Source organism: Coenobita brevimanus, chromosome 78, assembly GCF_032717465.1.
Source record: "Coenobita brevimanus isolate Jiangsu-jjx chromosome 78, ASM3271746v2, whole genome shotgun sequence".
NCBI lineage: Eukaryota > Metazoa > Arthropoda > Malacostraca > Decapoda > Coenobitidae > Coenobita > Coenobita brevimanus.
Window position 1 is genome coordinate 47,745,662 of NC_137031.1, and position 14,150 is coordinate 47,759,811.

The following is a 14,150-nucleotide window of genomic DNA, read 5'->3' on the forward strand; positions in this document are numbered from 1 at the left end:
ATGGTAATAAAGTTTGTCTCAAGATATATATGAGGCCATTAGCATATGGTATGGGAGAAAAAATGATAAGAAAGAGACGTCAGGGAGCCTCACAGATTGAAAATACGAACCTTAAGGTATCACACTTAATCCCGTCAGTACGATGACGTCTAATTTACTTTTTTTGTTTTTTTTGCTGCCATCGGACGAAAGGGTAGAAACTTTATCCAATAATCTCTTCTGTACGATGTTTTTTTTTTTTTCCACTAGAGGATTTTGTTCGGCTTAAGGATGACCGAGCATAGTGAAGAAGCAGCGATGCTTAATCGTTGCGAGATCATTTTGGATGTGATCCTCATTATAATTAATGAACTTAAATGGGAGAAGATTTATATACATAAACAGGCAACAGATATAGGAAATCTAATGTTAACTATGATAATGAGCAATGATAAATACATTAATATCAGGAATAAAAAGCTGGCAAAAGAATAGCATAACTACATGACTAGCATCTTCAGCATTATGACAATTTTTTTTTTTCCTGTAGTACAGAGATGGAGACAGCAGGGAAGGAAAAATTATCACACAGGCAGAACAGAACAGGAAAGATAGACGCGCTGCTCTGGGCTGAACCAGCAGTTTTTCCCCGGCATTTGTATCCATGAAAGCCAGATAACACCCTCACCCGGCAGCCGCCTGATTGTACCTGGACATCTGGCACAGGATTCACAGGCACACTTACGACAAATTGCATGTCGTAACTCAGATTTTATATTCGCGTAAAGGACAATGAATCTGTTGAATCTTATTGGGTCTCTTGTTCGTTTTGCAAAACGAAATCTTAGTTAAGAGAGAGAAATTATCAAGAGCAGTATTATGTTACAGCTGAATTGGCAAAGAAGAGAATGTGCCGAAACATCTCAAATTGCTTGTTCATCCCATGCATCAATATGTAAGTTACGAGAGGGATGTAATCGTAAATATGTTCAAGAATCCCACCTCTAAATAATACTGTGAATGTAAGACAGATCCAACAGCGATAATGAGGCTAGGAACAATAGGTGCCAGCCCAACAGCCTTCTTTTCAAGTGACCTACTTCTGCCTTCTGCAGCCGGGATGTAAGCCCAAAGCTTCAACTGAGACCATACTCCCAGCTGAGAGCAGGGAACTTCAGCATCCCTATAATGGTTGCTGAAGGAAATGCTGAAGGGAATGGAGAACAACTAGCCTCAAAAAGCCTACTTTGCACTTGCCATTGCCGGGACACCCAGACAAGTTTCACCGTCTCCATCCTCAGCAACCTCACAATGCCATGACAACTGCTGTGAGCTTCTCCACCGCATCCCGGGCAGCTAGAAATGACACTTGGATACCCTCCAAGCTTGCCAGCACCTCTCAGTGGTGCCCATCGAGCACCCTCAACAAGACAGTCATCGATGTGCTACTGTTAACGTGGGCACAATCGACGAAGAGTTCATGATCAAATAAGTTCGGCGATTTCAATTGGAGACATCCCCAGACAAGGACAAGGCATCCCATCATTACCCTGCTGCGCCAAGAAAAATGCGGAATGATCCGTCTCTCCCGTAGTCCAAAAACAGCAATTCACCACGACCATCCAATATCTCCTGTATGCAAATTGACCCCCCCTCACCCACCACCACGAAAACATAAGAAAGGCTCAAGACAGTCATGCCACTACTTGGGTGCGTTAGGATAAAAACTGAGTGATCGTCTTCCCACTATTTGGCCATCTCGATGCCTGGAAAGGGTTGAGAACAGCCTGTCACCACCAAATTGCCTCGCGAGAAGCGAAAAATGACTCGCCTCTCTCGCCATCATGACAACCTCTTGTATTTTATTTATCTGGGACTTTTTGTGAGTTTACTTGTGGGAACTCCTCTTATTAGTATTATTTGTATATAGGCTACATGTCTGTGGTGTGTACAACAAATACTTGTAAAACGCACTAACTTTGTGTTGTAAGGTGGACCTATTGCATGGTATTTTATTCCCTACATCCAGACGATATCATCTAAATCAGGAAAGAAATATGGGGTCATTAAGAAACATTCACCATCAGGCGTTACATAACGATTACGATTTTCCTGTTTTGCTAGCGCTGCTGTCAGCCAGCTTTGAATTAACCCTTAGAATTAAGGGATTGTAGCTATGGTGGTTGTGCCGGTCCCAAGCTCACCAAGACGTGAACTCGTTGGACTGGAGCCTGAATAAACCCTTTTCCTGCATTCCACTGTACTCCTTTGCAAGGATAGGGAGGGAGCTGAAGGACTTTGTACGCCCAGGAAGCGGAGCCGAGTGGTTATACTGGTGCCACGTGTTAAACGTCCCTCTTCAACCCTATGATTAATGGAGTTTGTAATATTTAATGGCAGTAACATCATTTTGAATGTGGTCCTCTTCCTAAACAGTGAGAGTTCTTGGAAATGTTTAACGTTGGGAATGATAAGAATGCAATAAACTTATTCTGATTCAAAGAAATGTGAAATGATGATATTGAACCCCTTCTTTCCAGGGACGTTATTTGATTTAATTTTTGCTTGCTTCAGCTTAGAAGAGATTTTCGAACTGGAAGAATTTAATATAGTTTTAGTTAAAGAGGGCTCTCTAAGTTGAATAAAATCCCTAGGAGATGCAAGAATAAAAGAAAAAATACACATTTCAATTCAAAAACTTAAAACAGCAGCACAGAAGAAAAAAGAAAAAGAAAAAAAAGAAAGAAAAGAAAAATACAATCCAGGAAAACTGGAGAGGACTGGCTGTGAGAGGAAGAGGGATGCGAGCAGAGTAAATCGCCATTATGTTGGCTGGAGTGAAGGCGATTTAGATAATGTCCGAGCGTCGTATCTCTCGGGGACATAACTGCTGGCGGCCCGGGGAACACCAGCCCTCGTCCTCAAACTGCAGCCAGAAATATGACCCCATTCCTGAAACTGGAAGGAAAAAATGCTGTGCTTTTCATGAAACAGGAGAAAAGCTGTAGTTCTCATTCTGAAGTGGGAGGAAAGGATGCCCTGCTCGTTTTTAAACTAGAGAAAAAGTTGTAATTCTCCTGCTGATAATGGAGGATAAGATGTACATTGAAAATGGAAGGAAAGAATGTCGTGCTTACCTGAAGCTGTAGAAAAAATGTCACGCTATTACTGAATATGGTGGAAACGATGTCATATTTTGAAGTAGATGAAAATATGTACGTTGAAAGGAAATAAAAAAAATTGTTTTAAGTATTGAGGAAAAGAAGTCATGCTTGGAAAGAAGAGGAAGAAGTGCGCGTGGAAATGGGGGGAAAATGTCGTGCTTTGAAAATGTAGGAAAAGGTGAAATTTGAAGGTGGAGCTAAAGATGCTTTTCCCGAAACTGAAGGAAAGGAAATCGTGCTTTTCCTGAAAATGGGAAAATAGATGTTGTGCTTTGTTGCAGCCACTGAAATATACGAGTATGACCGCGGTTCCTGCCGGAGCTGAAAGAAAATATATCACAGCATTTCTGAAAGAAACGTAAATATAGTAGCATTACTAAAACCCCTGTGACCATAAAATGAAGAAAATCCGGCAGCAGTCCTGAAATCGGATGAAGAATATTATGGCTGGTCATACACTGAAAGTATATTCATTACTATTCATAAACTTATGGAAATACGACAGTATTCCAAAAAAAATTAAAGAAAACATTGTTAATTTTTGGACTTTTTACCACAAAAAATTCTTTTGATTAAAGATATATACAGTGTTCCCCCGGCTGAAAGAGAAACAATCAATATGTGTCTAAACTGAAGAAAAACGTATTCATCATCCGTATAACTGAAAAGGTAACTGTTCAAATACATGCAGTTATCATAATATCTTCAAAATAATTGTCGTTTTCTCGTTTTCGTGGCTACAGTTCCAAATTATCTCATCCATGAAGGAGAGACGAGCTTTTTAGATGTAAGTTATCATAATATCTTCAAAATAATTGTCGTTTTCTCGGTTTACTTTTACTTTTTAAAAATTGATTAATAAAGTAAGATTCTCATTTGCACTTCAGAATATTAAGAATTACGTGAACATCGCACAACAAGTGTACCTGCGATTGTAGTCATGTAATTTAACACAATATCTATTGACACTCGTTAATGAAAATGTTTGCATGTTTATTATTTCTCTTTATTACCATGGGATACGAGTATGAATCTAATATTAGAGGTCTAACAATATTTTCTTCTTACAGTATTTCTTCGTAAAGTGTCTGCCCCATTCTCTCCCTCCCGTCTCCCCTTCCTCTTCCCCCCCCCCTCCGTCTTCCTTCCTCCCTCTCCTCCCCCACCCCTCTCCCTGGCTCTATTTTAGCCCCCTATAATTCCCTGATCCTAGTTACGTGCCTGCTGCTAATGTATAAATTCAGAGACAAACGCCTAATAATTCACCTTCTCTACCTCCCAATATTCTCTTCTGATAAATGTTATTAAACAAAGAGCGGCCTGATATGTTTCTCTGGTCTCATATAATTCTTTCTGATATAATGTGTCATCAGGAAGAAAGGTGACGGATATGCCCACAGTGTATAACAGAGACCTCAGAAAAGTAAATGGACTTTTGACTGTAGAGCTAACAACAAATACCAGTCTGACCTCTGCTGCATATTTATAAGACTGGGTACTCTAAAACCTTCATCCCATGACGTATTTCACTGTTTTTCCTTGCTAACCACAGACGATCTTATTCAACTTAGGAGAGACCGTTAGTTAATACAAAAGTAAATGAAGGCTGGATTTAACTCCTTCAGTGTAAAAAGCCTCTCCAAAACTGAATAAAATCGTCTGACGGTAGCATTAATAGTATATATATCATACATCGTCGGAGTGAAGTGGTGGGACATATATCATTAGAGTGAAGTGGTGGAACATACTATTCGTCATCAGAGTGAAAGTGTGGAACATTTACATCATTAGCATGAGGTGTATCGCACAGGATACTGTATACACAGGAGTCTAAGTCCGGTTCAAGAGGGTAAAGGCACTGTTACACTGTTCGAGGTGGCGAGGCACTGTCGTGGGGCATTCACCATTCTGACACTGAGTTTATAAGCTGAATACTGGGGAGGGTGTTACTGACTTGCACAAGGGAGGGAAACAGTTACAAGTGTCGTTACAAGGGAGCAAGGGTAGTATCACTGCTGGTAATATTCACTGTCTATGTTTCTGTGCTCTAGAGTCTCACATGGCCCCACTGCACACTGGGATCCACTAGGGCACCTGTACTTCTTTATTCACTTGCCTCGGTCTTTTCTGGCTTCACTGTATTTACTGTAAACTCACTTGTATACTCTTAGTGCCGATGTCACTGTTCACAATAAGTTCACTGTCTTTTCATGCACACTTGGTTTCGTTGGGGGAAGGGAAAGTCCAGGGCTCACAACTCTTGGCCCGGGGTGGGCGGAGGCCTTGTGGGAGTCTCTTCGTCCCGCAGCCACGAGACCACTCCCAGGGGAGTCGTCTCTCTGCTGGGGTTCGGGCTGTGGGTGGCGAAAGACCCTGTACTGTCGGGGCTGGGTAATGGGGGCTGGCCTTTGGGACCGGAGCCGAACAGGTGTTGGGGGCACTCACTCAAGCGCCTGGTGGAGGATGGGCGTCGCCTTCATCGGGGTGGGGAGTGGGTCCGCCCAGGTGTCCGGTGGACGTCCCCAGAGGGGCGCCAGCTGCGGTCTTCTGGTGGGGGCAGCGCCGTTAGGGCTGGGCTGCGGCATCGCTTTCAGCCAGAGTCTATCAGGTAGGCGTCCTATTCCTCTGGACAGAGGGAGAACAACCCCAGGGACAGTACTGGGCCATTCCACCAATCCTCCGAGTGGTGATCCTACTCCTAGAGGTTGCCTCAGTCTGGGTGGATGGTCGGGTAACCTGTGCTCCTGCTGGAGGGCAGGACTGAGCACAGCTCACCATTTCGTTGTGGAGTCACAGGGGACGAGAGACTTTGGTGACTCTCCCCAGCGTGGCTATTGGCTGTTGCTAGGTTCCCTTGGGCAACAGATGGAGGGCAGCTACAGGCCGTCCCTTCACTGTCGCCGCGGCTATCGGCCGTCACCGGGGCCCAGCTCCCTAATGGGCACTCAGGCGAGGTGAGGCTATAGGCCTTTGCCTGCCTGCTGGTGCAGCTATCGGCCATCACCGAGGTCCTGCAAGTAGGGCACCATGCAGGAGAGGAGCGGCTATAGACCGTCTCCTCCCTGCGGGTGTGGCTATCGGCCGTCACTGGCGATCTTCTCACCTACCTTTCAGACTCCTGGTCATCCTCCTTTCGGGACTTTGGCGAAAGCTTTGCCATTGCACTTGACATCTCAAAGGCTTTTGATCGAGTCTGGCATAAATCTTTAATTTCCAAACTGCCCTCCTACGGTTTCTATCCTTCTATCTGTGCCTTCATTGCTAGCTTCCTTTCTGGTCGTTCTATAGCCGCTGTTGTAGACGGCCATCATTCTTCTCCTAGATCTATCAACAGTGGTGTTCCTCAGGGCTCTGTCCTATCACCAACTCTATTCCTTTTATTCATCAATGATCTTCTAAGCTGTACATCTAATCCTATCCACTCATACGCTGATGACTCCACCCTTCTCCTTTCCATTCGGTTCCCGCAACGCCCATCTCAACAATTACTTCAACAAACAAGGGATGAGGCTATGGCACACCTAATGTCTGACTTGGCTCGTATCTCTGACTGGGGTAAAAATAATATGGTTGTTTTTAATGCATCTAAGACTCAGTTCTTACACCTATCAACCCGTCAAAATCTTCCACAGGTATACCCACTAATGTTTAATAATATTCAGCTTAATCCTGTATCATCCTTGAACATGCTTGGGGTTTCATTTACTCGGGACTTATCTTGGAAAGATCATATTACATCTCTTGTAAAATCTGCTTCCAAGAGATTGGGTGTGCTAAGCCGACTCCGCTCTTTCTTTACCCCTGCACAATTGTTGACTCTATACAGGGGTTTTATCCGCCCCTGTGTGGAGTACAACTCTCATGTGTGGGGAGGCTCCCCACATACAGCTCTTGTCAATAGGGTGGAGTCAAAGGCTTTTCGTCTCATTAACACTCCTCCTCTTACTGACTCCCTTCAACCTCTGTCTGTTCGCCGCACTGTTGCATCTTTATCTCTTTTCTATCGCTACTTTTAATGGTCACTGCTCCTCTGAACTGTCTGCTTGCATGCCTCCACCTCTATGACGGGCGCGTAGCACCCGTCTAGCAGCAAACTCTCATCCCTTTTCTGTCCAACTCTCTAATGCAAGAGTTAACCGTTACTCCCAGTCTTTCATTTATGCAACAGGTCAGCTCTGGAACTGTTTCCCTCTGTCTGTATTTCCTGCTGCCTATGATCTCCAGTCTTTCAAACGCAGTGTGTCCAGGCATCTCAAAATGATCGGATCTTGAATTTGGCTCTCTATTGTATTTTGTTTTTCTCTTGGAGGGGACTGTTACTGCGGGCTCATGGCCTTTGGTTCCTTCTTCTTCGCATGAAAAAAAAAAGCAAAAGAGACTCCATCAATAGCTAAACTTAACCATTTTGAAATACCCACCCAACGGAGCGACCCCGGCACACCCATCCCAAGAGGAGGACACGGGGAGGCGACACCCATCCCAAAAGGAGGACACAGAAGGCTCACAGGGGCCCCGAGCCACACCGGCCCACGTCCCCAGCTACCTTATTCCCATCTTCCACCCAGCCAGACCCATGGGAAGTGCATCGTCTAGGTGCATTACCCTCCAACGAGGACAGCACTCACCAGAGTCAGGGTGGGACTTGTTTGTATACAGTCCCAAGTAGGCCCTCGTTAGCAGAGTCAACCGGACCTGCCCTCACAAGAGGAGGAGAGACCTCCAGTCCTCTTAGACCTACACACCCCAAGGGGAGCAGCGGTGCAGTAGAGTCCACCGGACTCTACTGCACCGTTCTGTGCTCTGTGCCTCATATATAGTGTTGTACTGTCCTGTATCATGAAAGTCCACTGTGTATTTGTAAGGTATACGTGTAAGACTGGTTAGCCTGTGTTTGAGCCCTATTCCTTGTTTCCATGTTCTGTCCCGGTCCAAATGTGTGATGCAGTATAGCCTACGGTGTATAACACATTTGGACATCAACAACTGTTCTCACTTCACTAAGTAATACATATTTTAACGTTAGGTATTTTGTAATTTAAAACTTACGTTTGTTACCGCACGATAGAACCCTGTAGCTGGAGGTGGGTGTGTTTATGCCATCACTCACTGACCCCGTACGACCCGGTGAACGCGATGTTATCCTCAGGCGGTGCCAAGTACTGCAACGCCTTTAAACTACTGCATTTTTCTGTGCCATGCAAGTATAAGTGACATATCTTATGGCTTCATTTACATTTCATACTATGTACTATATCTATATCTCTATTTGCTGAAGCGTGTGGCAAGACCCGTCACCTCCTTTTGTTGTACTGTACACCAGGGCCCATATACCGCTCGCTGGTGCAGTGGTAACACTCTCGCCTGCCAACTGGTGGACGAGAGTTCGCGCCTCGCTCAGGTTGCGAAAGTTTCACTGACGAAGTGGGTGGTTACTGTCCCCCTTGAGCAAGGGGACGGGTGTGTGCGTGTGTGAAGGTCACAGCCTTGCCCTTAGATCGGACTATATGAGCTCTCAGCTCCCTTCCGGGAGGGTAAAAGCTGACGATCACGACCATCAAGTGATCCTGACCGACCCGGTGAATTACATATGTATATGGGCCCTACTGTACACTGTATGCACAAACCTGTACCCACTGACTGTAGGCTATAACTTTTTCTGAAGGTGTGTGGCAAGACCCACCACCTTTCCTCGTATTAGCGCTCTGTACCTTTTACGACAATAACATTTCAATTCATCCCTAACGAAACATCACAGTTTAACTCCCATGCTCTGACTTCGTCATTTGAAGTAAGTAAAGTCTTTCCACTTTGGTTTCTCAATCAGTTTCCTAAAGCGTTACGGATTTGATGATTCATATGTCGTATTTATTTTAAATAAGAATGGCATTTGCATCAGCTGATCAGCGTAGCTTTTACTTAGGTAGGTAATTCTAAGTCGCCATTCAAAGCTGCAGTGATTTATCGTTATTCATGATATTTGAAAGCGAAATGTTCATTTCTGTATAATTTTATGTAAAAAATTCACAATACGATCTCAGTACAAGTGAAAGGTTTGGGTATTGTGGGTACGTGATGGGTAGACCATCCGAAGTACAAGCGAGTAGGCACTGTGGCGTGTGTTATGACTGGAAAATGGATATTTCGCTGTAAGGAGCATATCGGCACGGTTGTGATATTGTATTTTTAGTATCCTAAGTTAATGAATGTTCAACCGAATTAAGTTGCAGAATTTGGGATAGTAGTATTTATAGATGAAAAGTGTAAGATTACTCTTACTAAAGGACGCCAATATTAGGTTATATGGGGCAGTAATGAAGTGTTTTTAACGCGTCGGTTTATCCAGAATGGTAGTGATTGGTGAGGGTAGAGGCAGCATCATGACCACTCCAGACATGACACCGCATTGTTATTAGCCATGGCAACTTATGATGATAGACAATGGCTCCTTGCACATATACAGAATTCTTATGTAACCAGTGATGACACAGGTTGGTGCAAAACCGTGTGTGTAATCGAGACTTGGAAGTTGCTGATAGGGTGGTTTTCCAGGAAACGGAGTCGTGTGAAGTGTGTACTTCAGCATGCTTGTGTAGGCACTTGTATATATTGAAAGTTAGGATAGTGAAGGACATATCCAAATTAATGAAATCCGAAAATTCACTCATATGACTGTGTATGATATACCTATTACAGGATTCCACCCAATTTTAATAGGCATAAAAAATGTATTTTTGCATTTAACTTCTGTACAACCAAGGAATTTTAGGAGAAATTAGGACATACAAACAACCAGTTTAATAAACTTTAAACATTCATTCACTTCTATCAGATTAAAGTTCGATGTGGGTCCGCTTGTAAAATAATAACCATACCTTAGAGTTACGAGTTTCAGCCTGTTGCAGGTTGGTGGTGTAGTACCAATGGTTCCAAGGCGAGTGGAACTAGAGAATGCCCTGGTTAGGTCTAGGTTAAGTTAGAGCTCAATAATATATGGTATTTTTGCAGTATTTATAAGTGCGAAGTTAAGCAACGTTGGGTCTGGTTAGTACTTGGATGGGTGACCGCCTGGGAACACCAGATGCTGTTGGCATCCCTACGTCAAGTGGGGTTGGTGGAGGATTAGTGCCCCTCCCTGTAAAACAAGTAACTCTAAGCCCTTGGCCACCCCGTTTGGGATACATGGCGTCTGGCAATGAATGAATGAATGAGTATGACCAAAATTTCAATGATTTTTTTTTTTTCTATCATGGGGTGGTACTAGAAATGAAGATCAGAATTGTATAAAGGACATCATAAATATTAAAAATATATTAGGATGCCACAAATTGTACAAGAGAAAAAAAAATTAAAATCCATGATTATTATGTTATTGATTAAAGAACCTCTTCAGTCTTACTTTCACATAATGGGTATTAAGCTAACAAAGACTATGTATCCGTTACTAGGCAACTTGTCTCTTAAGCCGCACCCCAAGAGCCACTGTTTAGAGAGTGAGAGGCTGTAGACATGAGGCCACAATTTGGGGAAGGAGGTGGGGCATAAGAGACAAGCTGCCCAGTGACAGGTAAAGTGGGCCGTAACCGTATCATGAAAAGAACATTTTTTAATCCAACACTCCATAGCCAATCATTTAGCCATAATTAACTGTAGTGTCCTTGGCCTCACCTTAGTAACTTGATTGTTCTATCAGATCAGATTGATAGGATTGTTCTATCAGATCAGAATGATAGGAGGCTTCTATTACTTACCAGCAGCTTGGTGGTGTAAGAGAGAATATTGAAGTACAGTCAGCGCTCACATGATCCTGTAGCACAAAACTCATATAACATGGGAGGCAAATTTTATGTCCAAATTTAGTCAACGCAAAAATGATGGACTTTACGCGGGCGGCAAAAGCTGCCCATTTTTTTTTTTTTTTTTTTACTCCATACAGTACTTCGCAGCAGCGTTAGACATAATGCGGCCAGAGGCCCCAAATTATGGTTCAGTCATAATGCGTTGGGAACTGACACAACGCAGCCAGTGATAGTCATAGTGCATGTTGGTAGTCGGGTAAAGCTAACCTACGGTACGTAATTTGTAATTTTGCCTGGTTGTTTTTTAAAGGACATGGTGAGCATGGTATCTGGCTGAGGGGTACAGTACATGTTTGGTTCCAGTGCCTGTCTGCCTCTCTATCGAAGGTTGAAAATCGTGTGGCCACCAGGAGACACACACACACCACACACACAAAGAGAGAAATTCCTTCCCACGTTATGATTACAATAAGAGTATCAGTACAGTAATTTCTGTACCAATGTATATGATAGTACAGTACTGCACTGTACACAGTACAGTACTGTATGTGTGTATGTACAGTACAATACTGTACTGTACAATACACTTCCATTCTTCCATTCAGTATGGGTATTCATTTCAATACCACATTCTACACCTTAGCCAAGCAGCCCTATTGGGATAGGTTAAGTTTGGTAATGTTAGGTAAATGTACAATACACTTCCATTCTTCCATTCAGTTTGGGTATTCATTTCAATACCACATTCTACACCTTAGCCAAGCAGCCCTATTGGGATAGGTTAGGTTTGGTAATGTTAGGTAAATGTAACTTGTGTAATTTTGCTTGGGAAACACATTTACCATATCTTCGAGAAAATACTGTGGTTATTTTTGAACGGAGGAGGCGAATGTTGTTCCTGGCTGAGGGGTACCAGTGGCCACCATGCATTTAGGCTAGCACAGGCCACAAGCCACGAGTAAGCGTACAGTAAAACCGCCTGTCCGCCGTTACACTGAATGGTGGGAGTCCCCCGGTTTCCGGGATTAGTTCGGAAACACCCCACCACGCGTGCCTGTCCACTTCCCTACCAAATGGTCAGAGTCGCCTGGCAGGACGCATTAGTCATACACTGCCGAAGTCAGTGATCTACTGGTCATCCGCTGTTGACGTCACGTACTAACCCTTGCCAGGGCAAACGAAAGTGACCCTCATAAGCAGAGGTCATTTTGCTGCGTGTTGCTTCCTCTGTGCTCGAAAGCAACCATTGGGTGCGATATGGCAGCGCTGTACTGTACTGCTTGCTGGCGAACGGATGCCCGCACATCAGTTCCCGCCTTTCTGCCTTTCGTGAGTGGTTCCGCTTGCAACAAAGGCTGTGATTGCGGTTGTGTTTGTCGTGGTTTCCTACCTTCTTCAGGTTGTGGCCTTGCTCTGCTTTATTCTTGTGTGTGGTGATGGCCTCACCACCACCTGAGAAACGGAAGAAGAAGGTTCTGAGTCTGGAGAAGAAGCTTGAGATATTGGGCATGGTTGATGCGGGCTAGACCACAGGACGCATTCTTCGTGAATATGATCTAGCCTGTTCAACATTGTTCGATATCAAGAAGTCACGTGACAAGCTTATGCAGTACAGACAGGACTTTGCCGAAACCACACGTCGCGGCGGCAGGAAGGTAATGGCCCAGGCCTGGCATGCCATTATCGACCAGGCGGCATTGGTGTGGTTAGGTCAGCAACGTGGTGCCGGGATGCTAGTATGTGGGACCGAGGTGAAGGCTGCTGCTGAGAAGTTTGCATGCCTACACAATGTGCAGAACTTCAAGGCATCTGAGGGATATAGACTGTGAAATAATGCTGATTTCGTGTGTGAGGTGTGTTGGGGATAGCATGTAAAGATTGTCAGGATGAAAGGATTGATCTTGCTGGAGTGTCTCATGAGCGTTCAGAGGAGTTTTGGTATTTAGGGGACATGTTGTGTGCTGGAGGTGGGGCTGGTACTAACTCTGTGGCTAGGGAAAGGAGTGGTTGGAGGAATTTCAGGCAGCTGTTGCCTCTCCTGACATTGAGAGGTCTGTCCCTTAGTGCTAATGGATCTTTGTATGTGACATGTCTTAAGAGTGTAAGTCTGTATGGTAGTGAGACATGGGCAGTAAAGGAAGAGGATATTATGCATAGGCTTAAATGTACACAAATGACAATGATTAGATGGATGTACAGTGTAGTGCATCCTTGAATGTGAAGTCTGGCAGGGGGGGGGGGCTAGGATTGTAATTGAAGAGTTGAGAGGAAGGATGGGACTGGAATGTACCGATGTTTGATGAGGAGGGGTAGATTGAGATGGTTTGGGCATATTGAGAGGATGGAAGATGGCAGTTGGATGCAGAAGGTGAGAAGTGTGAACGTCAAGGGTAGGGTTGTGAGAGGCAGACCAAAAAAGACCTGGGATGAGGTCATAGAGTGTGACCTCGGGGATAAGGATGAAGGGAGATGCTGCCAGAGATCAAGCAGCATGGAGAGCCACCATTAGGTGATCAGGGCCATGGCAAGCAAGCATGCTGGGGGCTTTCCAAACAATACGATACGATATGATGAAATGTTCAAAGTGAGAATGTGGCTTGATTTTGTGACCAGTTCATTACCACATTTGTCCCCTGTGTACAGGTCTGTGTGAGGTGGTGGTACAGCCAGAGGCTGGGGCAGCTTCAGTGGTGGAATTCCCTGCTCTGGCTGATACAGACTCTCCACCACATCACCAATCAGATGAGCCTCCCCCACACTCCCTCGACATCGCCTCAGGTTAGGCCATTCGCTCTCCATCTTTATATATCATATGTACCGTATACACTGTACTGTATTGTGTATGTGCTGGAGAATGAAAATATGGCACAGGAACCAATGAAATGGAGGGAAAGTTGGATTTTTGCAGAGTACTTAATAGCAGTAGAGAATGTTTTGCAAATTGTCCTGTAAATTTTACAACACTATAGTACCGGTATAGACTTTACTAGTATATGAATGCTTGCCTGCAGTATTGATGATTATTTATCCTCCCTGACAGGGCAAGTATGTTTTCACCCCTGTTTGTTTGTTTGGTAGTTTGTTTGTCTGTTGGCAGGATTACACAACAACTACAGTAAAGAGAGATTTGGACCAGATTTGGTGAGTAGATAGTCCATGTCCCAGGGAACAATCGATTAATGGATCCAGATTGTACTACAGATTCTGGATC

At 44.2% G+C, this 14,150-nt stretch overlaps 1 protein-coding gene across 2 annotated transcripts in view; it reads left to right on the forward strand.

The window, feature by feature from the left end:
• Positions 1–9,500: 9,500 nt before the first annotated feature.
• Sin1 (SAPK-interacting protein 1) overlaps positions 9,501–14,150 on the forward strand; it is a 50,055-nt gene continuing 45,405 nt past the window's right edge. For both annotated transcript variants that reach the window (XR_013898958.1, XM_080279285.1), the window contains exons 1-2: positions 9,501–9,631; positions 13,583–13,717. Coding sequence is in view for 1 of the 2 variants with exons in the window: in XM_080279285.1 (XP_080135411.1) it covers positions 9,559–9,631; positions 13,583–13,717 (208 nt within the window). In the remaining variant the exon portion in view is untranslated. The remainder of the gene's footprint in view (positions 9,632–13,582; positions 13,718–14,150) is intronic.